This window comes from Peromyscus maniculatus, chromosome 5 (assembly GCF_049852395.1).
Source record: "Peromyscus maniculatus bairdii isolate BWxNUB_F1_BW_parent chromosome 5, HU_Pman_BW_mat_3.1, whole genome shotgun sequence".
Taxonomy (NCBI): domain Eukaryota; kingdom Metazoa; phylum Chordata; class Mammalia; order Rodentia; family Cricetidae; genus Peromyscus; species Peromyscus maniculatus.
The window spans coordinates 22,155,845-22,175,788 of NC_134856.1; the positions used below are offsets into that span (position 1 = coordinate 22,155,845).

Consider the following 19,944-nt stretch of genomic DNA (forward strand, 5'->3'; position numbering starts at 1 on the left):
GGTTAAGAGCCCAGTTCCTCTCTCCGGCATGCGCAGCAGTCCCGTAAGGAGACAGGGCTGAATGGGAATGCCTGTGCTCTGCCTAGGCAGAGTCCAGCCTGCTAAGTTGGGGTGAAGGCACCAGGTAGCTGGAGTGGCTAACTTCTCAAAAGAAGCCAGAAATCCAGGCAGAATTTCATGTGAAAATTTCCAATATTTAAAATACTACTAGAGCCAGGCATGGTGGTGCATGACTTTAATCCCAGGAGGTGGATGTCTGTCAGCTGGAGGCCAGCCTGGTCTACATAGTGAGTTCCAGGACAACTACAGTTACATTAAAGACACACACCTCAAGAACAAACAGACTATTGGAAGCCAGATTGGTGGCTTATTCTTGTGATCTCAGCCCTTGGGAGACTGAGGCAGGAGAATTGTTGGGAATTTGAGGACATTCAGGCCTTCATAGTGAGTTCCAGGCCAGCCTGGGCTATAGAACAAGACCCTGTCTCAAAACTCAGACACACAAAAAATGCTGTTGGATCCAGGTATGATAAAACTTGCTGGTGATTCCAACAGTCAGGAGGCTGTAGCAAGGGGATCAAGTTTGAGGCCAGCCTATTACATAGAAAGATCCTGGTTCAAAAACAAAACAAAAATAGAAAGCCCACCATTACTGGGTGGGGGTGTGGCCATGCCTAGCATGTCTGAGGCTCTGGGTTCCAACTCTCTTTTAAAAAACAAAACCATTAATATTTCAATATTGATCAGCTTGTGCCAGACCCTGTCCCTCGGGCTCTGGTTTGGAACTGCAGTAAGTACCCCTGTGAAATAGGGGCACTAAATACAAGACTTAGCAACAGAGTCAGAGAAGCACAGTGTCTTGCTCCTTTAGTCACAGCATGCAAGTCATGTGACCAGAATTCAACCCCTAACCTACATAAAAAGTGGAAGGAGAGAACTGACTGAAGCCCATATATGCATATTACACACACTCGAGTGTACACACACACAAATAAAAATGAAGCTCGAGCTTCAAAGATCCTCTAGAATTTTCTTTGGCAATGGAGTCCTAGATGTGCTGTCCAATGAAGTCACGGGTAGCTTGGTTTATGGGCATGGACACTTGAAATGTCACCGTGGAGTACGGTGTGGAGACTGAACCGAGGCCATCATGAATGTTAGGTGAGTGCTCTTCCACAGAGCTCTCTCTCCAGCCCTAAGATTTTCTCTAGTTAATTTCAATGTACAACACTGCATGTGGCCAGTGGTCGGGACAACAGAGGGCACCAAGGACAGACATCTGGAAATGGGGGTACTCAGAGTGCCACGGCAAATGGTGCTGCCTACCAGTGATGCGGACTGCTTGTGGGGTGCCAGGCAGGGTGTGCACAGGAGAGCTGCCTCCCTCTGGGTCCTCAAGCCGCTGCCCCAAGTCTCACTGGGCCAGTGACTAATGGCCAGGCAAGGGCCTGGGAAGCTGAGGTGGAAACCAGGTGGGCCGTCCTCCCAGAGTGAAGTCAGTCAGTAGAGCTCTGGCCTTCTAGCTCTGGTGTTCTCTGGGACCCAAGGGATGGCTGACATGAGCTCCTACACCACTGCTCCAGGCCTGGGAAGCCACCCTCCTCTGCTTCCCTGACAGACACGGTGTGGGGGGTGGAGGGCACATGGGACATGGGGCCCCCACGCCAAGGCCCAAACTGGCCCCTTGAAGTTTCCTGTACTACATAGCTTTACCGTCTCAAGAGTGGGGCTCCTCCAGGGAGGAGGCCTCCGGTTGGTTTCAGCCCCGTGGAGGACTTAGCAGACCTCCACAGGCCGCAGGAGCAGGGCTGTGCCGTCAAGCCCAGGCTGCCTTTTCTGCTTACCCCCTCCCTGCTTCCCGAGCCAGGCCCAAAACTGATTAAAACTAAGTAAAAAGCACTGTTTAGGGAATGATAAAATTGCTAAAATTTTCTTTTCTTTCCTCATTCTATTGTTCTGTCTCCATCTGGTGCTCCAAGGATCAGCTAAAGTCACTGGTTACTGTGGAAACCACTCCTGCTTGTCCCCCACAGCCGCCTGCCTGCCCCCAGGCCCAAGGGCTTCTGCTCTGGGGTGTCTAACTTCCCTTTCCCCATGATCCCCAGACACACCTGCCTGGTCAAGGGCCCTGGATCAGGCTGGGATTCATTTCCCCACCTGCATCATAAGGCAGTGAGGGAGAGAGAGACAAATGGTTTCCCAAACTTGCCTCAAACTCTGACTTGGCCTCAAAACATCCAAGTAAAGTGAGCAGAGAAAGTGAAGAAGGCCAAGGGAGAGGGGAGGGCGCTGGGCGGCGGCGGCGGCGGCGGCGGCGGCGGCGGCGGCTGCAGCGGAGCAAGCCACTGCGCCACCGCCGCCGAGTAGGGGGCGGGGGAGGGAGGGAGCACTGGAGCCCTGCTCCGTGCCAGCCCAGAGCTGGGAGGGGAGGCCCGCCTGCTGTCCCTTCCCCTGGCACCCCCTCCCACCTTCTGCCAGCAGGGCTTTCTCGGCCTCCCTGGCACAGAGCAGAGGGGCTGGCTCCAGACCCTGCTCAGAACCATTGTTTTTCTTCTCAACACCCCCAAGTTCAAGTTCATCTGGGTGTTACATCATGTCTGGTTGCTCCTGGAAACCAGACGGGTCAGACGTGACTCTGGGGGAAGGGGGTGGGAGGCTGGAGGGGGTTGAAGTTCCCTTCTCCTCCCCTCCTCACCACTAGGGAGCTCTGAAGTTTGAAGTTTGACTAAGTTGTGTGTGTGTGTGTGTGTGTGTGTATGTGTGTGTGTGTGTATGTGTGTGTGTGTGTGTGTGTGTGTGTAAGGAAAAGAAAGAAAAGACCCTTAAACACACACACACACACACACAACTTCCATCCACCAACTTTCTCTGGACTGGGGCCTCAGCAGAGGCGGGGCAGGAGCCCACAGAGGTGGCCCTGAGGCTCTGAGCAGGGGTGGATTTCCCAGGGCTGAGGAAGCCGGCAAGGAAGTGTTTTTATAAAATGTACAAAAAGAAGAATATTTGTGTGCTTTTTCTGAAAGCCCTGGCCCCCTAAAGCCGCCCCTGGCCTGTTCCTGAGGTGCGCGCCCTCCCTGTGTTCCAAGGGCCCTGGGTTCTACCTGCTAGATGAAGGCGCGTGCACGTGAGAGAGAGAGACATCTATATGTGCATGCCTTCTGAAGGCAGCCTGGGGCCTCAGGCTGGAGGGCAAGTTTAGCTTGTCTCCTTCTGGGAAGTGGGGGTGGTGTCCAGCAGCCTGACTTTCCTCCTAATGGGGCTTGTGGAGACTCAGGGGAGGGGCCTCCAGGACGGCAGCCAGCCCTGCCCTTGATGCCAGTCTCTGGGGATGCAGCCCACCAGAGCTACTTTGCCCCTCCCCCACCTTCGTCCAGCCCACCCAGTGCCAGGGAGACAGGGAAGGCAAAGGCTTCCTTGAGCTTCCTTCCAGGGTTGGAAGGGTAGGAGGAGATCCAGGAGACAGGACTGCCTTCCTAGTCAGTGCCTCAAACTTCCCTCTTGGCTCTACCAGGATGGCCCAGAGGTCTCTAGCCTTGGGTTGCCTTTCCCAGGTCCGGGGCTGTCAGAGCTAATTATCCAATTAGCTGATTAGCAAGGGAGCCTGAGGCTGCCTAGGGAGCCTGCTCAGCTGGGCAGAAGCCTGGGCATGCAACTCACAAGGAACAGCCCTCCCCAGGACCCTGGCTTCTCTCCTCATCCCAAGATGTGCTCTGCCTGCATCGGGGCATCTCCTACCTGAGACTGCTGTGGGATGTTCAGAAAGTTGCCGTCCCGGGGTCCGATGCTGACAAACCGGTTGGCAGAGGAGGCGCCTGTCGCTGCGAATGCTGTGGGGAGCAGGGGGTGAGGAGAGAGGAAAGACCAGGTCAGGCTATGAGGCCCTCCTGGGCACTGCCCCTCTGGGGGGCTGAGAAAGACTAGGTGAGACATGCCGCAGGGTAGGCTACAGTTGGGAGGCCAGGCTGCAAGCCTTTCCGCTCACTGACCAGGAGCACACTCATACCCTCCTGCTTCAGCCTGGTTCAAGGCTGGGGTGAGGAAGGGCCCTCGAGGCTGCAGCTGAAGTCTCTTGGGCCTACTTCTGTCCCCTACTGAGACGATGGTTAGCAGTTAGCACTGAGTTCACCAGTAGAGACCCTGGCTCTTCTACTTGCAGAGGGCAAAGGTGGGCGCTAGGCAGTCTGGACCAGCCTGTCTGGGCATGGCCCCACTCATCCAGGTCACCTCTCCAGCCCCGCGGCCTCGCTGGGGGCTGCACCACTTACCACCTTGGGCAGTCCCACTGGTTGGCAAGTGGTTCAGGAACTCACAGGGGTCCAGTGGAGGACTAAGTCAGCAGGGATCACAAAAGAACCCGAGGAGGCCTGCTGTGTGCTGTGGCAGAACGGCTGAGGGCCACGCTGCTCTCTGCCCGTCAGTGCGTCAGGCCAGGTGACCGAGAAGGAGGCCATAGACAGAGCCCCAAAGCTCAGCCACCTGGGGGAGGGGCAGCTGCCCAGTGCCCAGGGGACAAATGAACCCAATACCCCTGAGCTCTTCTGGGGCACTCAGCTGAACCTAACAGCTGGGAAGCAGTCCCCAGAGGAAAATGGAGTGTCCCAGCTCACCTGGGCAGCTCACTCCTTTACACCAGACACATCCAGGCCATGCTCACCAGATTCTGCCCCCTCTTCAGAGTGAGCTCCAGCCTGGCTCCCTCCCCCACGCTGCCCACCTCCAGTGACTGTGATCATGTCTAATGGCGTATGCAAATGAGGAGATGACATGGAGAGGGCAGGGAGGGGAGAGGAGAGACAGAGAGCTCGAACGGACAGGAGCGTTGACATGGGCCACCCCCCCCCTCCACTGCTGCCCAGTTCCAGCTCAGACTCCTGCCCACCCTGTGCCAGCCCAAGACAGCGCGCCGCCCGCCTTCCGCCTCTCCTGTCCTTCACGTCGGGTCTAGCTGGGGCCTCTCCACTTAGATTTTTCTTGTCTTCCCTTTGGCAACATTTGTCATTGGATTTAAGGGGGAAAGACAGGAAGAGAGAGAGGGAGGAGAGAAAGAGAGATGAAGTAAGCCTGGGCCCAGTGCCCTCCCTTCTCCTTGGAACTTACAACCTGGGAAAGGAATTGAGGGGAGAGAAGGGAAGGGATGGGAGGATGGGAAGAGGGTGGGGGGGGGGGAGGAAGAACGAGAAACCAAATGGGAAACTGAGGAAGAAGGGTTGGAAAAGCAGCCTCCTGCATCTTCAGAGGCCCAAGGGCCAGGTGGAGGTGGGGGCACAAGGCAAAAAGAAGATGGTGGTGGCATCACCTTGTGGTCACATTTAATTTTTTTCGGTGTGTGTAAGGGAACAACGAAACAACAACAAAAAATTGAAAAACAAAACCAAAAAATCAAAAAAAAAACAAAACCAAAACCAAAAACCAACAACAACAAAAAACAAAAACAAAAGCAGCAATCAGGCATGAAGATGGCATGGCTGTGCCTCCCGCCCCCCCACCCGCGCCAGCACCCCCGGCCCAGCGCCCCACTGCACTCTCCCTCCCGTCCCCCCAGGGGGGCCTGGGCCGGGGCCTGGCTGGGAGCAGTGGGCAGGGCTCATGGGGTGCTGGCTGGCGTAACTGAGGCCCAGGAGGCCATGGCCAGGGCTCAACCCTGCTCATCCGGTGGGAGGCTCTGAGGCGCTCTGGGAAGGGGCTGTGTTGGGAGGGGGCGCTCCTCTTTTTGCAGTGGAGACTGGTGTAGATGGGCCAGGGATGCTGGGCGCTGTGGTTTCGGTTTCATCGTCCACTTACAAGGTGATGGAGGAGTCAAGGCCGCGCCGTCTGGGGCCGTGCTGGTGGTTTTGGAATCAGGCATAGGAAGGGGCACAGGTCTGGCCACTGGAGGCGGCGGCGGTAGCAAAAATGACCCCGGGACTTTGCCCTGGCCGCTACCGTTGGGCTGCGAACAACATAAATAGAGTGACGCATGAAGGCACATCACACACAGACACACGCTCCCCTGCGCGGCCGGCCACTTGCTCCTGAGAGCGGGCGCTCCCGGTGGAAGATGCAGGAGTGGCAGGGAGGGTCCTTTCCTCTGGGCACAGGATGGAGGAGGTGTAAGGCCTCTATTTGGTCTCTTGGGCGTTTCTGTCTCTTTCTTTTTTCCTCTCTCTTATGAAGTAGTGGGAGGGAAGAAGGGGGATGTCCGACGGGTGGTTCATCATTTCTTTCTTTCTTTCTTTTTTTTTTTTTGAGACGGGGTCTTAATGTGTAGCTCTGGCTGGCTTCAAACTCACCATGTAGACCAGACTAGCCTCAAAAGCACAGAGAGCCACCTGCCTCTGCCTCCCAAGGGCTAGGTTTAAAGGTGTGAGCCACCATACCCGGCTAATTCGTCAATTCTTAGGCAAGATGTTCTAGGTACAAAAATGAACCACCTAGCAATGCACACCACTGCACCTAGAACAGTCATGCTCCTGGAAGACCTGTCCTCATGGCCAGAAAGAGAAGCCAGCTCACCTCCAAGGTCCCAGCGGTACATTCCCTCCACGGGCCTGGCTGGGCTGGCTGACTAGCCAGGACCCACAGGCCTGCCAACATCTACCCCATGGGCAGCCTGGCCCAGGAGGCCATCAGCACCGAGATGCTCACCCTCCATTCTACCTCCAGCAGATCCTGTTCTCAGCCTGCGAACAGTGGGGCGCTGGCCTTTTCTATAAAGATCAGCCAGCGAGGAAAACACGCCATTGGTGGCTCCAGCTTCTGTGCGGTTCTTCGAGAGTGATTCCCTGGATAACGCACGCCCTCAGGAGCCAAGGACATTCTGCCACAAGGTTCATTCCTTGTCCTTTGTGCCTCAAACTTGCATTTCTCCTCCAGGCCTCATGCCTGATCATGCCTGGGTCAGCTTCAAGGATTCAGAGAAAGTACGCACCACAGGCTCCCCGGCCACAGGAAGGCGCAGTATCCCCGGAGAGACCTGGAACATGCCTCCTGCTGCTTGGGAGGAAGCCCTCCGTGCCCACCTGCAGCTCAGGCGCAGGGAGGCCTGGCCCCAGCTCTTCTTTTCCTACGGAGCAAACTTCAGCCCTTCTGGCCAACTAGGCACAAATCCTAGGGAAGTCTTTCTCTCTCAGGCTGCCCTCAAACTCGACATCCTGAGTCCTGGAATTATAAGCATGCTCCACTACACCTGGCCAGTGCTCCCCCTTCTATGAGAGGACAAACCCCGGAAGCCCACCCACCTGATGTCTCCAGCCATCCATCCGTCCTTACTCATCTCACTACAGGGGTGGGGGGTGGGGTCGCCTCTCTGCTCTGACAGTGAGTGGCTCAGCTCAGTGCTCTGGGTGTCCAGCGACAGCCTAGACATTGTATTCATGCTGCGTCTGACCTTCCGACTGCTCACAAGGAGACAGTTCTGCTTCCCATCCTAGAAGACACCGCAACATCTAGAGACATTTTTGAGGCCTAGAAGATGCCATTGGCATTAAGTGGGTAGACAAATCCATATCCTACAGCTCACAGGAAGAAAGCTCTCGCCCTGCACTCAGAGTTAACAGTACTTACTTACTGTCTCTGGGAAACTGATGTAAAGGAAGCTTTATTCTACCCATCCAACAGCTGAATCCCGTGGTGCCGTGCAGGGAAGCGGTTTATCCACAGTTACCTGCTACACTGGCCATGCCTGGAGGCAGATCTCTACCTGTCTGACCCAAGAACCTTTGGCAGGCTCATGGGCCTTCTTCCCCAAGTGCAAGTTAGCTCAGATCTCTGGCAAATGTCCCACTGTTTTAGAAGATGCACTCTCCCCAGGGGCACTCAAGGCCCTTGTCCCCCCACATCCCTTCTTTTCTGCTGGGTATTTCCCATTCTGAGCTCCTTGGACGTTCGAACTGAGGCTGAGGGCAAGGTCAGAGTGTAGACTTGCTCACCACAGAGTGCCCTGCCTGCAGCTCCTTCCTGCACCCCTCGAGGCCTGCTCTGAAGGCATTACACACACACACAGGTACCAGCCAGACTCTGAATCATAGAGTCTCTCGCTGTCCTATACTTCTTGGACACCCTTGGCCCTTCATCAGAGTCACGGAAGCAGCTCTCCCCCAGCTCCAAATGTCAGCAGACTCGTGTAGCACTCAAGTCCTCCAGCCCAAGCAGGACCACACTGTCCTTCTTCAGATCGTCTCCGTCGTCGTCATGTGGGTTCCAGGGGTCAAACTTAGGTCATCAAACTTGTGTGGCAAGTACTTTACAACATCTGATCCTCCTGCCTCCACCTCCTAAATGATGGGATTACAGGTGTGCACTGCCATGCCCAGCTCTACTCGGGCCACACCTGACCCAGAGCTCACCAGCCTTTATCCCTAATGACCTATCAGATCTGACACACTATTCCATACACGGCTTCTTCTGCCATCCTGCACACCCTCAGGACGATAGTTCAGAAGCATCCGGCTAAACAGACCCGCGGCTGCCCAGCATCCCGATCTGTGACCCGGCCTGGAGCCTTCTGTGCTAGGTGCCCTTTTAGAGAGTGACTCTTTGGTTCTAGGCAGCATTAGGACCAAAGAGCAAGTTTTCCAGCTCTGCAGGGGTGTCAGTGAGAGCCTCTCTCCTCATGTCAATGGCCCGTCTGGCTCCCATCCCATTTTCCCCTCAGACAGGCAATGGAGCAGTCCCACAGATCACAGCCTCATGGCTTCTCTCTGCGTTCTGAGCAGCTACAACACAGCTTGGAGACCTCTGCCTCCTCCACGGCCTGTCTGCTGCAAGAGTGTCTAAAGGAACCCCGCCTGAGGGGCCAGTCACAGCTTTCACCAGGCCTGGGGCATCAGAGCTTTGGCTGGGATACAAGTCAAGGTATTAAAATATCTAAGTCTGTGGCTCTGCATTACCTTAGGAGCTGAGGCGGGGACCAAAAAGAGCCTATGAGCCGGCCCAGCATATCACCTGCCTCGTACAGATGGTGGCATTCCTGCCTCCCTGAGTCATTACCCCGTGGGCCCGCAACCTCACCACGCACATTAGGCTGCCCCTGCTCTACCTCTGGAACACTGCTGGTCAGAACCTTCCTCCTGCCCTTTGGGTCACCTTAAGTGCTCTCTCCCTGTGACCTTCAAAACAAGTGCCCTAGGCTGGGGTAGGAGGATGAAATATGAGGGTGCCTGGGGGCCCTCTGTAATATCTGTAATTTCTCCTCTATGGCTGAAAGGCTGGTCTGTAATCTGGGATTCTTGAGGTGCTTAGTGGGGTGCTCCTTCAGGCTCCAGGTCGGTGGTTCTTAAAGCGGGTGCTCTGGCCGCAGTCCAGGAGCAGGATCTTGGCAGACACTTGGGTTCTTAGGCTCCACCTTTGCTGAAACAAGCCGAAGGCTGAGGCCTCTGAGTGACTCTTTGTATATACTAAGTCTGGGGCCTGCCGCTCTATGGTGGCCGGGGGAGACCAGCACAGCCTCTTCTCCAGCATGAGTGGCCGGCCTCTCTTCAGAAGCCCCATGGGCCCTGCAGCAGCCTCCTCTCAGTTGCAGGTCACAGAGGAAACCTTAAGAGGATTCCCTACTCCCCGGGGCCAGTGACACTCAGCGAAGTGTCTACTTACATTTGTCTGCAGCCTCATGGAATAAGCACCTGTCTTGAGAAACTCACTCTAGGCCAAGTGAATGTTCCAAGTACACATGTTAGGTCACAGGTGAGGCTCAGAACCCAGCCCTCAGGAGACAGGGGCCAACTGATTCTTTCTTCAGGGTCCTGTGGTGAGAGATGTCTCCCAGCCTGGCTGCCTGAGGTGAAAAGGCAGGCTAGGCAGCGTCCCTCTGGAGTCTGCTCTATCTCTGAAGTGGTAATCACGGGTCACTTCTACCCTTCCATTCCCCTAAGACAGGCAGCGTTTATTCGGAGGCGGGAAGGTCACCAATGTGCTAAGGAACTGGAGAATCGGCAAGAGAAACCCTTGTGGGATAAAGTAGGAGGATGAGGACAGTAGATGGGCGGGGTGGGAGCAAGCCAGAGCAAAGAGGACCAGACCCAGGATGGAGAGAGAGCCCAGCCCGGGTGTACTCCAGAACCAGTACATGCCCATTCTTCCCAGAGCACATCAAGGCACCCTACCGGCCGAACAACAGAGGGCCGCCGCTGCTCCCCCTGAACTGCCTCTGGTGTGGACTTCCAGAACACCTCTCCCAACTTGCTTTCTAAGCTCTTTGAACACCCTCCCATTGACTTCTCACAGCCAGGCTACCTGCACTGGCCAAGAGAGGAGCTGGGGCATCTTCACTCTGCTGGGCTGCAGAACTCTCCGGAGGTCTGGACAACCACATCCCATCTCAAGTGACCCCTAGAGACTGAGCATGCGCTGCTAGCATCTTCCTTTGCTGAGCACCTTGAGTTTGCACCAGGCCCTGGGGCTGGCTCATGGAAAAGGAATCCACAGGGAACCCTTCTGATCCACAGGGCTTTGTTCTAGAACCGTAACAGTGCAGGAGCCTTTGGTACGAATCCTGGCATAGGAATCTTCACACAAGCATCACGTGGGGCCCCCTGAGAGCGGGAGATAGATTTGACGCCCATGACTAAGAGGGAGAAGGTACCCCCTGGCATCTGTTAGGTGAGGGCCGAGGATGCCTCCGGCAGAGTCCAGGGCAGCCTCACACCACAGATAATAAACAGCCCAAATGTCAACAGTAATGAGCCACACAAACTCAGGCCCACAATCTGTCAAATCCTTGACCCCCTAGATTTTAAAAAGGTGGAGGTCCAAGGCCTGATTGGACAAATGACAGGCTCATTCCTGCTGGGAACCAAGGGTCAGCAGGAAGGGAAGGAGCCCCTGAAGGAAGGCTTGGGCAGCCGCCCCACCTCTCCAGTCCCTAATACTCCGACCCTGGCCCCAAGCCCGCTGAAACTGTCCACAAGGTAGAGTCTCTGGGCTCCCCGCTACTTCAACTCCATGTATGCTCCTGACTTTTGGCCCTTTCTTCCCGAGCCCTTGGACAGACAGAAAGACAATCAGACGGACAGACGGACAGACAAGTCTATGAGGCTAGGAGGCCTCCTGTGCCCTCTGGACTCACCTGTCCAGTGGCCTGGCCCGAGCCATCAGAGCACACAAACTGCACAAACTCCTTCAACGAGTCCTGCCCGTGGTGGTGGTGGTAGCGGATGGTCGGGTGTGTGAAATACGGGCTCGACTGCTGGATGATGGACGTGGAGGGGAAGTGCAGGGCCGATGCTGTGGCCCGGGGGCTCCCTGTGTGCACAGAGGCAGGAGAGAGAAAAGGTTGTCAGGGGAGCCACGTGGGAAAGACGATGTGGCAGCGGACGGGCTGAGGATCCCGAGGACGAGGCAGAATGGGGCAGAAGCACCGTGTCAGGAACAAAACCCCTCAGTCATCGCAATAAAAAACCATAAACTGGCAGACTACTACCTGAAGGCCAGCTGCTTGCTTCTATAAATAACATGTGACTGGAGCTGGGGGCGGACGTAGTTGAGGCAGGTGAGCAGCCTGCTACAAGTGTAGGGTTGGATGTTATCTGCTCAGAATCCTAGGAAGTCATTTGTCTGGTTTGTTTGTCTGTGGAGATGGGGTTTCTTGTAGCCCAGGCTGGACTGTATGACCTTGAGCCCCTTCCCGATCGTCTTGTCTCTCTCCTAACGTTTGGACTGCAGGTGTGTGTCTGGCTGTCTGGCTGTGTTGTTTGTTTTAGTTGGTTGATTTCCTTTGGTTTCTGTCAGTGCTGAGGACTGAACTAGGGGTCCACACGTCAGTCAAGCTTTCTGCCATATCTGCTTGTCATAAGCTTTGCTCTTATTTGTTTTTTGAGAGAGAGTCACACAGCCTCAAATTCTTGATCCTCCTGCCTCAGCCTCCCCTTTGCTGGGATTTCAGGTGTTGGCCTCACCCTATGTTTTGCAACTGTTTTCATTTTTTAGGAACAATACATTGATATATTACTTATCTTGAGGACTGAGTTTTTGGCATCCTTGACATTTTTCTTCTTGCACCCTTGGCAAACAGCTCACTTGCCCTGCCCTAGATGTGAGCCTGCCTGAGGGGCAGACAACAGGAGGGCATGACTCCAGGGACTCTGCATGGACGGGCCTGCCTGTGCAGGAAGGCATCTAGCACACACACAACTCCACAAGTGTAAGTGGGATCCGCAGGCCTCCTTCGTGAGCTGGCCCCAACCCCTCACGCTCAGTCACCCTGCCCAGGCCTCTGCTCCTCTCCCCACATTCCCCTCCCGTCTGTTTCCAATCAGCTCTCTTGCTCTCAGTTTCATTAGGGGGCTGAGGAAACTTGGCTTCTCGCTGGAGTTCATAAAAATGGAGTGCAGCAGAGTGGAGCCGGCCTCCCTCCTGCAGCCGGCACAAGGCCCGGGCTCCCTGCCCCCACCGCCCCCACCGCGTGGCCACCACACCCTACCCCAGCGCTGGGCTGTCTCTGGGCTCTAAGCCAGGAGGCCCCAAGGAGGAAGCGGGGAGGTAAACCTCCCCGCTGTGTCCTCCAGAAGAGAAGAGAGGAATGGCAGACCCAGGGCCGTGTGCAAACAAAAGCCTTTGCTGCCAGATGGGTGCCGAGGGAGGACCCAGCAAGCCAGGGAGGGCCAGGTTCCCGCGGATTCCCACCTGGCCCCACCCTTGGGAAGATCAGCATCTTCTCGGGGCCTGAAGAGACTACCCCCGAAACAGCAGGGCAGTCCTTCCCATGGCAAGCCCTTGTTCCTTTGGCCCACCCCTTTACTTCTGGGAAAGGCAGGGAAGCCCAGAGTAGGTGACAGTTTGCTCTAGGACAGACACCAGGAACTTGGACTGCTGAGACGTGCTCTTTCCAATCCACAGGAGAGCAATTTGGCTCAACTACTTGCTGGTGGGGGGAGGTGGAGGCTGCATGCAGCTCCCAGTGAGCATGTGCAAAACATGCACCCGACACAGACTTATGCGGCCAGAGTTAGCGTGTGCGAGGGAATCTAGGAACCCAGTGCGCAAGCCTGGTTCTCAGAGGCCCGCTGCCCGTCCCCTGCCACCCCACTGCTGTGCCATGACCTCACTCAGGGAGCCCAGATCTGTCACTTAGAGTGAGCCCTGGTCCCCGCTGCACCTGGCCAGCTGCCCCTCGCTGCGGCTGCCTCCCGCAGTGTCCCCTTAAGCCCCGCCTCCTCCATCTCACCTGGTCTGACTCCAGCAAGCACAGGCAGCGGGTGGTGGGTGAAAGCCATGCGTGGGGAACTGCCCTGAGAGGAGAGGGCACTGCAGAAGTCCAGTTTTCCTGACTTCTTTAGAGAAGCAGGGCCTGGGGGGAGGAAGCAGCGACACGCTGGGTTAGCTGGCTGGGGTGGGAGGCCAGCAAAGCAGCCCGCTCCTCCTCTCCTCCCAGGGCCCCGCAGCCCTTCCTGCACCTTGGCCCTGCTCTGCTCTTCTGCGGCCTGACCTCAGGGGTGCAATCTGACCTCAGGGGTGCAATCTGGCTACGGTTGCTTCCGAAAGAGGAGAATGAGGCTCTGGTAACACGGGAGAGTATGCTGGGCAGGAGCGGCAAGGAGGGCACCCTGCTCCCCGACGGTCGATGAAGGAATAAAATGGGGTGCAGGGCTAGCATCTGGGAAGGGATGCGTGAGGAGCCCCCAGGAGCCGGGTGATGAGCCAGGGGTGGCAGACAGTGAGAGGGGCCAGAGGGACAAGGGTGGGAGGCACAGGCTGGGACCTGGGACAAGGTGCCGTGAGCCCTAGGATACTCTAGCCTGCAGAAGTCAGCTCTGCCTTTCTGAGAAGGGAAAGGGAAAACACAGTTAGGGGCCCTCCAGAGGATGCAACATCCAACAAGAGAACAAAGACAGGAGCCCGAGGGCTGGGAGGACCCCGGGGACCAGCCAGAGGGCAAGGACTGCCCAGGCCACAGGGCTCAGACAGTGGGGTTCTTCTCTGGCCCGTGCCAAAGCAAGGGTGGCATCCAGCCAGACACAGGGGCACAAAAAAGACCCTGTTTGGGCTTTGCGTCTAAGAGTCAGAGATTGCAAGCCAATGCCATCCCTGCCCAGTGTGCACAGCATCCAAGTAACAGGCTGGCAAGCAGGGTTCCCAGGGACACATTCTTTTGGTATCTCTTGTCCTGGGCTGAGTTTCGAGGCCATGCCCAGGCTGACCAGGCAAGGTGGAGCTCGTGAGGCAAGTGCCGAGCTGCCGTCTCTGAGGGATAAATCTCGTTGGTTTTGATGGGCATGGGGAGCCGCAGAACAGAAAACCAGAGTTTCAGCCACAGAGAGAAGTGGCGGGGGAAGGGCGAGCTCCCAGCGACCAGCAGAGGTGTTATCTGGCAGCAGCTGTGTGCCACCTGATAGCTGGCATGGTGAGGAGGGGGGAGTGCTCCACCAGCTGTGCACAGCTGTCCCTGCTGCTGCACAGCGCCTACCCAGCTGTTCCCATCCTGCAGCTGGGCTGCTTAATTGGCGATTTGTCGCAGCCCAGGGAACGAACGACGAGTTGGGGGTGAGGGGTCCTGGGGGGGCTGTGCACGGCAGGACCGCCAGAAGCAACCGAGACGGCAGGCAGTGGGGCGGGACAGAGAGGAAAGACTGCAGCAGCCTGGCGAGGAGGCTCTGGGGACACGGACCCTCACTGGCCGTCAGCAGGTCATCAAGGCACCCTAGCAGCAGTCCCTGCAGAAGATGTCACCTGCCCGAGGCCAGGATCTGGGATATAGCAATGTCCAGCCTCGCAACTCCCTCTCTATCCACCTTCCGAGAGTCCCCTAGGAGAGTGTGTAGGTCACACTGGCCCAGGCCCTGTCTGCCACAGGGAAGCCCAGAGCAGGACCTCCAAGTCATGCTGGGTGCCTTTCCACAAAGCACAGTCTCCTCTGGTGCTCTAGAGAGTGCCAAGTCCATTCCTCCAGCCCAAGCCCAAGCTCTGCTGTCTTTGCACAGGAACCAGAGTCAAAGCCAGGGTCCCGCAGCAGGGTCTCTACCAGACAAGTTGCCATCAGATCAGACTGTGGCTCAAACAATGAATCCCAGGCCCAGCCCCATCCAGTGTCCCCAGCTCAGTCTCGAGCAGGCAAGTTCTATGCACACTGTACAAAAGCAGGTCTGCGCTTGCAGGTCCCAAGGCCTCAAGAGCACCACAGCCTCTGGTGTGCACAGCCTCCCTTCTGGGCTTCTAGGCTTCCACACCACCAGCTTGCATTGGAGCAGCCCATGGCTGGACTCCACAGGAAGCCAGCTCAGCCAGGACTGGGAAGGTCTGGGCGGCTTCCTGGGCCCTTCAGAATCTCTGCTCTTTGCTAGCTTCCCAAGACAGTTCTGGCCTTCCACCCTCAGTTCTGAGCTTCTTTGTAAAGCTGAGCCCCAAGGCAAGGGTTTGCCACCTCGAATCTGTCTTCCTGAGGGCATCTGGCAATGTCTGGGGACATTTATAGTCGTCCAAATAGGGTGGCCGGATGCAGCGACGCAGCATGCAGCCCCAACACGCAGGAGGTGGGTAAGGGCGCTCAGAGCTTGAGGCCAGCCGGGCTGTTATATAGCTAGGCCCTGTCTCAAAACAAAAACAACCGCCTAAAGGGGTAGATGTTTGCTACTGGCATCTAGTGGTGGACCCAGGAATACTGCTGAACACCTTCTAACACAAGGGCAACCCAGGCCTCAGAAAGCCACGGGGCCTCAAAGACAACCTTGGGCCCAGCTGGGAACCTCAAGGCTAGGCGGGTCTCTAGAGGCAAGGGGTCTATGAAAACGAGGTCATGCCTTTAATACATGGCATTATAGGCTTGGTAGCCATCTGCTCTACCTACCATGCCCACAAGCTAGCTACCAACTCGGGAGGCTCAGCTCCTCACCCCACTCTCCTCCTTCAGCATGGTCTGCCACCTGACAGAAGAGGCCACAGGGAAGCACAGGCTGCCATGGTGTGACTGCCATCTCCATACCTGCATCCACGTCATTGGGCCATCCACTGGACTGGCTGCTACCAGCTGCTGGGGAGCGGCCTGTCCCGGGGTAGAACACATCATCAACTGGGCTCTCCATCTCGCTGTCATCGATGGACTTGGGGCGCTTGGTGGTGCTGAGGAAGAAGGGAGTCCAGTGGGCCACAGTTCCAAGCAGCCGCCAGGGGCTGAGGCCCGGGTATTGTTTGCTGGAGCGTGCCAGCCTACGGAAGCACTCCAGTTCCTGGAGGACAGCATCTCCAGACCCCCTCTCCCTCGGGTTACCCGATCACTGAGAGCCCATCTAAGAACAGACAAAACCTTCATCTGCCTGCTGTGTCCCAGCCACGACTTCCCATCAGCTCTCAATTGTGCCGTGAAACTTAATCATTAAACAGTGTTGTGAGCCAGCAGTGGTGACTCTCACGTCTGCCATCCTAGTGCTCGGAAGGCTGACACAGGGGGATTTCAGTGAACTCCAGGTCAGCTGGTTGAACTTGTCTCATAAATAAATAATAAAAAATATTCTAATGCAAGATTAAAAACAAACAGACACCACAGGCTGGAGTGATGGCCCAGTGGTCACGAGCAGGCATTTACTGCTCTTACAGAGAAGCGAGTTTGAGTGCCGGCATTCATGCCAGGGAGCTGTAACTCCGCTCCAGAGCCTCTGGCCGCATACTCATACCAGGCATGGTCGCCTACACCTTTAGTCCCAGCGCTCAGGAGGCAGAGGCAGGTGGGCCTGCCTGGTCTACAGAGTGAGTTCCAGGACAGCCAGGGCTACACAGAGAAACCCTGTCTCAAAAAAAAAAAAAAAAAAAAAAACAAAAAACCAAAAAAACCTAACCAAACAAACAACTTAAAAAATTCAAAAGAGAAAGCTACATGGTAAACAAAAAATTTCCAGTTAAAAAGGAAACAACTCAACCTTCCCTTGCTGAACTCTGGCTCAGACCTTGGGGTTTCTTTTTCCCAGGCAGATCTCTCTTTCTGCAAACCTCCCTATCTGTCCAGGCCTTCCTGTGTTCCATCCTGGTCCAGTGGTCTCACAGCTGTCCACTCTGCCCCATATGCCCTCCAATGGTCCCCACCCTCTGAAAGAGCCCAAGTCCTCGATGGGGATAATCCTGACAACCTGTCCAAGTCTCACTGAGAGGGAAGCTGCCCAGAGTTTCCAGGTGGACCCCCCGACACACACACACAACCAGCTCTGTCTGGGCTCAAATGCCATCTCCACAAGACAGGACTTCTCTTAGTCTCACTCCCAGGCACAGCCATGCCTTGTGGGTTATGTCCCACGATCAAGGGCTTCACGACAGCATAAAACAGGAAGCTCCATGGGTGGCTGAGCATGGCGATACCCTGAAGGACCGTAGCCCAGAAAGCAGAGCTGCTTGAAGCCGTGGGAGGTGGTTAGGAAGGCGAGGAGGCCACTGCCCTGGCTTACCTGGTGGAAGGAGGGGAGGTGATGGACCGCCGTCCCAGGGTCACTTGGTTTATGTTGTAATAACTGGGGCTCTCCAGGTCTGCCAGGGAGAAGTTGGGTCCTGATGCGGTTGCAACAGGAGCTGGGAAGAGAGAGGTTGGTGAGGTTGGAAGATGCTGTTGTGGACCCCAGGGCCAGCTCTGCTGCCATGAACACTTCCCAGAAGCCCAGGAAGAGCTCACTGTGATGTCTAGGCTGCTGGGAAGACCCCCTTCCTGGGTGGGATTTCCTGAGTGGGCTGTAAGGGAAGAGCCACTGGTTGTGGGTTCCCGCCCCCACAGCAGGGGTTAGAGACAGGATTCTCTGGACAACTGCTCTTCCCAGCTCAGGGCCAAATGGGCAAAGAGTCCCTACGATATCATCAATATAGCCCTGTGAAGTCTGAAAACCACCTTTGCACCCTGGTCCTGGCCCCTGGCCCCCAGGACACAACTTACTCTGTGACACTCTCACCAGCTCTGTCACGTTCCAGACCCCAGAAGTCACAAAGCAGTCCTGGAAACTTAAGTGCCCTAAAGAAAGAAAATGGCTGGTGAGTGGAGCCCGATCAGGATGGGGTGCCTGTCCATTTCCCCAAAGTTCTTCCCTGCTTGGCTCCACCCCTTAAGGGTTTTCCATTAGCCCCCAAAGGGGCATACACCAGGGGAACCTCCCTCCTTGGATGACAGCCCGCCACTGGACAGCTGAGTGAAGGGGAGGAGGGCGGGCGGGGCACTGACCGTTGGGCAGTGGTTTGATGTCCGCATCTCCTTGCTGGTTTGAACTATCTGATTGTCCGGATTCTGCAGGAGAAACAAAAGGAGACAGAATCAGGAACCAAGTTTCATACAACCGCTAGCCAAGTACCCACCCTCCAGCCTTGGGCACCCATCCCAGGCAATAGACCCCTTCACCCAGGCTCCAGGGCTAGCCCCGGGAAACAGAAGAGAGGGGAGGCAGTGTGTACTTTACCCCCAACATTTGGGCTGGACTGGTCACTGAGGCAGGGGGAGGGGCATCCCGGTCAGGGTGTAGGGTGGCATCTCTGGCCTCTACCCACCAGATGCCAATGGCATCTTAGTTGTGACAACCCAAACTACCTCCAGAAACTGTTCAATGAGCCCTGAGGGACAGAGCTGCCATGGGTAGGTATCCCTGGTCAGTAATCACAAGTCAGGGGGGCAGCAAGGGGAGGAGCCAGTGATGGTCATTGTCCATAGCAAGGCAGGCCCAGGGCCCTCCCTCTCCCAGAGGGGCATTCCCATCCCTAAGTTCATTAATGAATGCTGCTCCCGTGGGCTCATGCCCCCGCCATCTCACCTTTATGCTTACAAGCAATGCCTGGCAACCCCGGAGGGGGAGGTGTGTCCTGCTGCCACCCATTCTGTGCCAGCCTGTCTGGGTTCTCTCATGCCCCATTGCCACAGCTGCTCAGAGGGAGCCCTGAGACAAGGGCCTATTGTGTGGTGGAAGCTCGCAGAGGGCGGGGGGCAGGGTGGAGTGTGTGTGTGAATATTTTGCAGAGCTTGAGAAAGCCCCCAGTCTCACCCCCCAGGTCCTCCAAAGCTTTGTGTGTGCCAGGGGCAAGATGGGGACCTCCAGAATGCCTGCCTGGGCATGACAGCTGGTGAGAGGGTGGGGTGCTGGGGTAGGTCGCAGGGTGCTTGGTGAGGACTCGGCTATTCATAAGGACCACAGAGGTGGCATCTGACACTGTGCCCTGGTTCTGGCCAAGGCTTTGCTGGGCTCTTCACAGTGACCCAGCCACCCCAAATCCACCCACAGCTCAATGTGTCTCCTGCTGTCTCCCAGGAGGATTTGATGGGCCCTGCTCTAAGAGCCAAGGCCCTGTACATCTGTGGCTGGGAGCACAGGCCAGACTCCTGGGCTCCTTCACAGTATGAAGGGTAGAAGGCTATGACATTTGGGGGCTGCTATCCTTTTTTCATCATGTTCAGCCCTCCCCCCCCCCCCCCCCCCGCCGGCAGTACTGTGGATCGAACTTACGCAAGGCCAGAGCTCTGCCACTGAGTTACAGACCCAGTCCTTCAATATTTTTTAATTCCAAAGAGTAATAGTAAGCCGGGCGGTGGTGGCGCACGCCTTTAATCCCAGCACTTGGGAGGCAGAGCCAGGCGGATCTCTATGAGTTCGAGGCCAGCCTGGTCTACCAAGTGAGCTCCAGGAAAGGTGCAAAGCTACACAGAGAAACCCTGTCTCGAAAAACCAAAAAAAAAAAAAAAAAAAAAAAAAAAAAAAAAAAAAAAAAAAAAAGAGAGTAATAGTAAATCTTGCTATGAATTAAGAGTGGAGGTCATGCTCACAAACCTCCCTCTCCGATTTGAGGTGTATCCTCCTCCATGTCATGGTGGGTCACCTCTATTCTCGGCATTCCCTGCTATGGAGGGGCCTAGGGGCTGCTCCTCCAATCACTGACTGTATCTTGAGACGTCACCCTGGTATCACACAATACAGCGTTTCCTCTCACTCTCTGGATCCCTGGGTTTGATTCAAGTTCAATCCAGTCCAAGCAGAAGCCAAGGGGTCCTCAGTGGCAGGTGACCCATGCGAGGGCCTTCCTGAAGCC

The 19,944-nt window shown here is 56.0% G+C and overlaps 1 protein-coding gene across 8 annotated transcripts in view; it reads right to left on the reverse strand.

Moving 5' to 3' along the window:
- Nfix (nuclear factor I X) overlaps positions 1 to 19,944 on the reverse strand; it is a 97,084-nt gene that overhangs the window by 4,993 nt on the left and 72,147 nt on the right. For 3 of the 8 annotated variants that reach the window (XM_076571870.1, XM_015989571.3, XM_042277416.2), the window contains exons 3-10: positions 18,098 to 18,160; positions 17,816 to 17,890; positions 17,340 to 17,460; positions 15,890 to 16,026; positions 13,139 to 13,261; positions 11,042 to 11,217; positions 5,782 to 5,929; positions 3,736 to 3,827 (exon numbers count right to left, since the gene is read on the reverse strand). In XM_076571870.1, coding sequence (XP_076427985.1) covers positions 3,736 to 3,827; positions 5,782 to 5,929; positions 11,042 to 11,217; positions 13,139 to 13,261; positions 15,890 to 16,026; positions 17,340 to 17,460; positions 17,816 to 17,890; positions 18,098 to 18,160 — 935 coding nt within the window. The remainder of the gene's footprint in view (positions 1 to 3,735; positions 3,828 to 5,781; positions 5,930 to 11,041; positions 11,218 to 13,138; positions 13,262 to 15,889; positions 16,027 to 17,339; positions 17,461 to 17,815; positions 17,891 to 18,097; positions 18,161 to 19,944) is intronic. The other 5 variants (XM_076571872.1, XM_042277421.2, XM_015989573.3 and 2 more) reach the window with 3 other exon arrangements.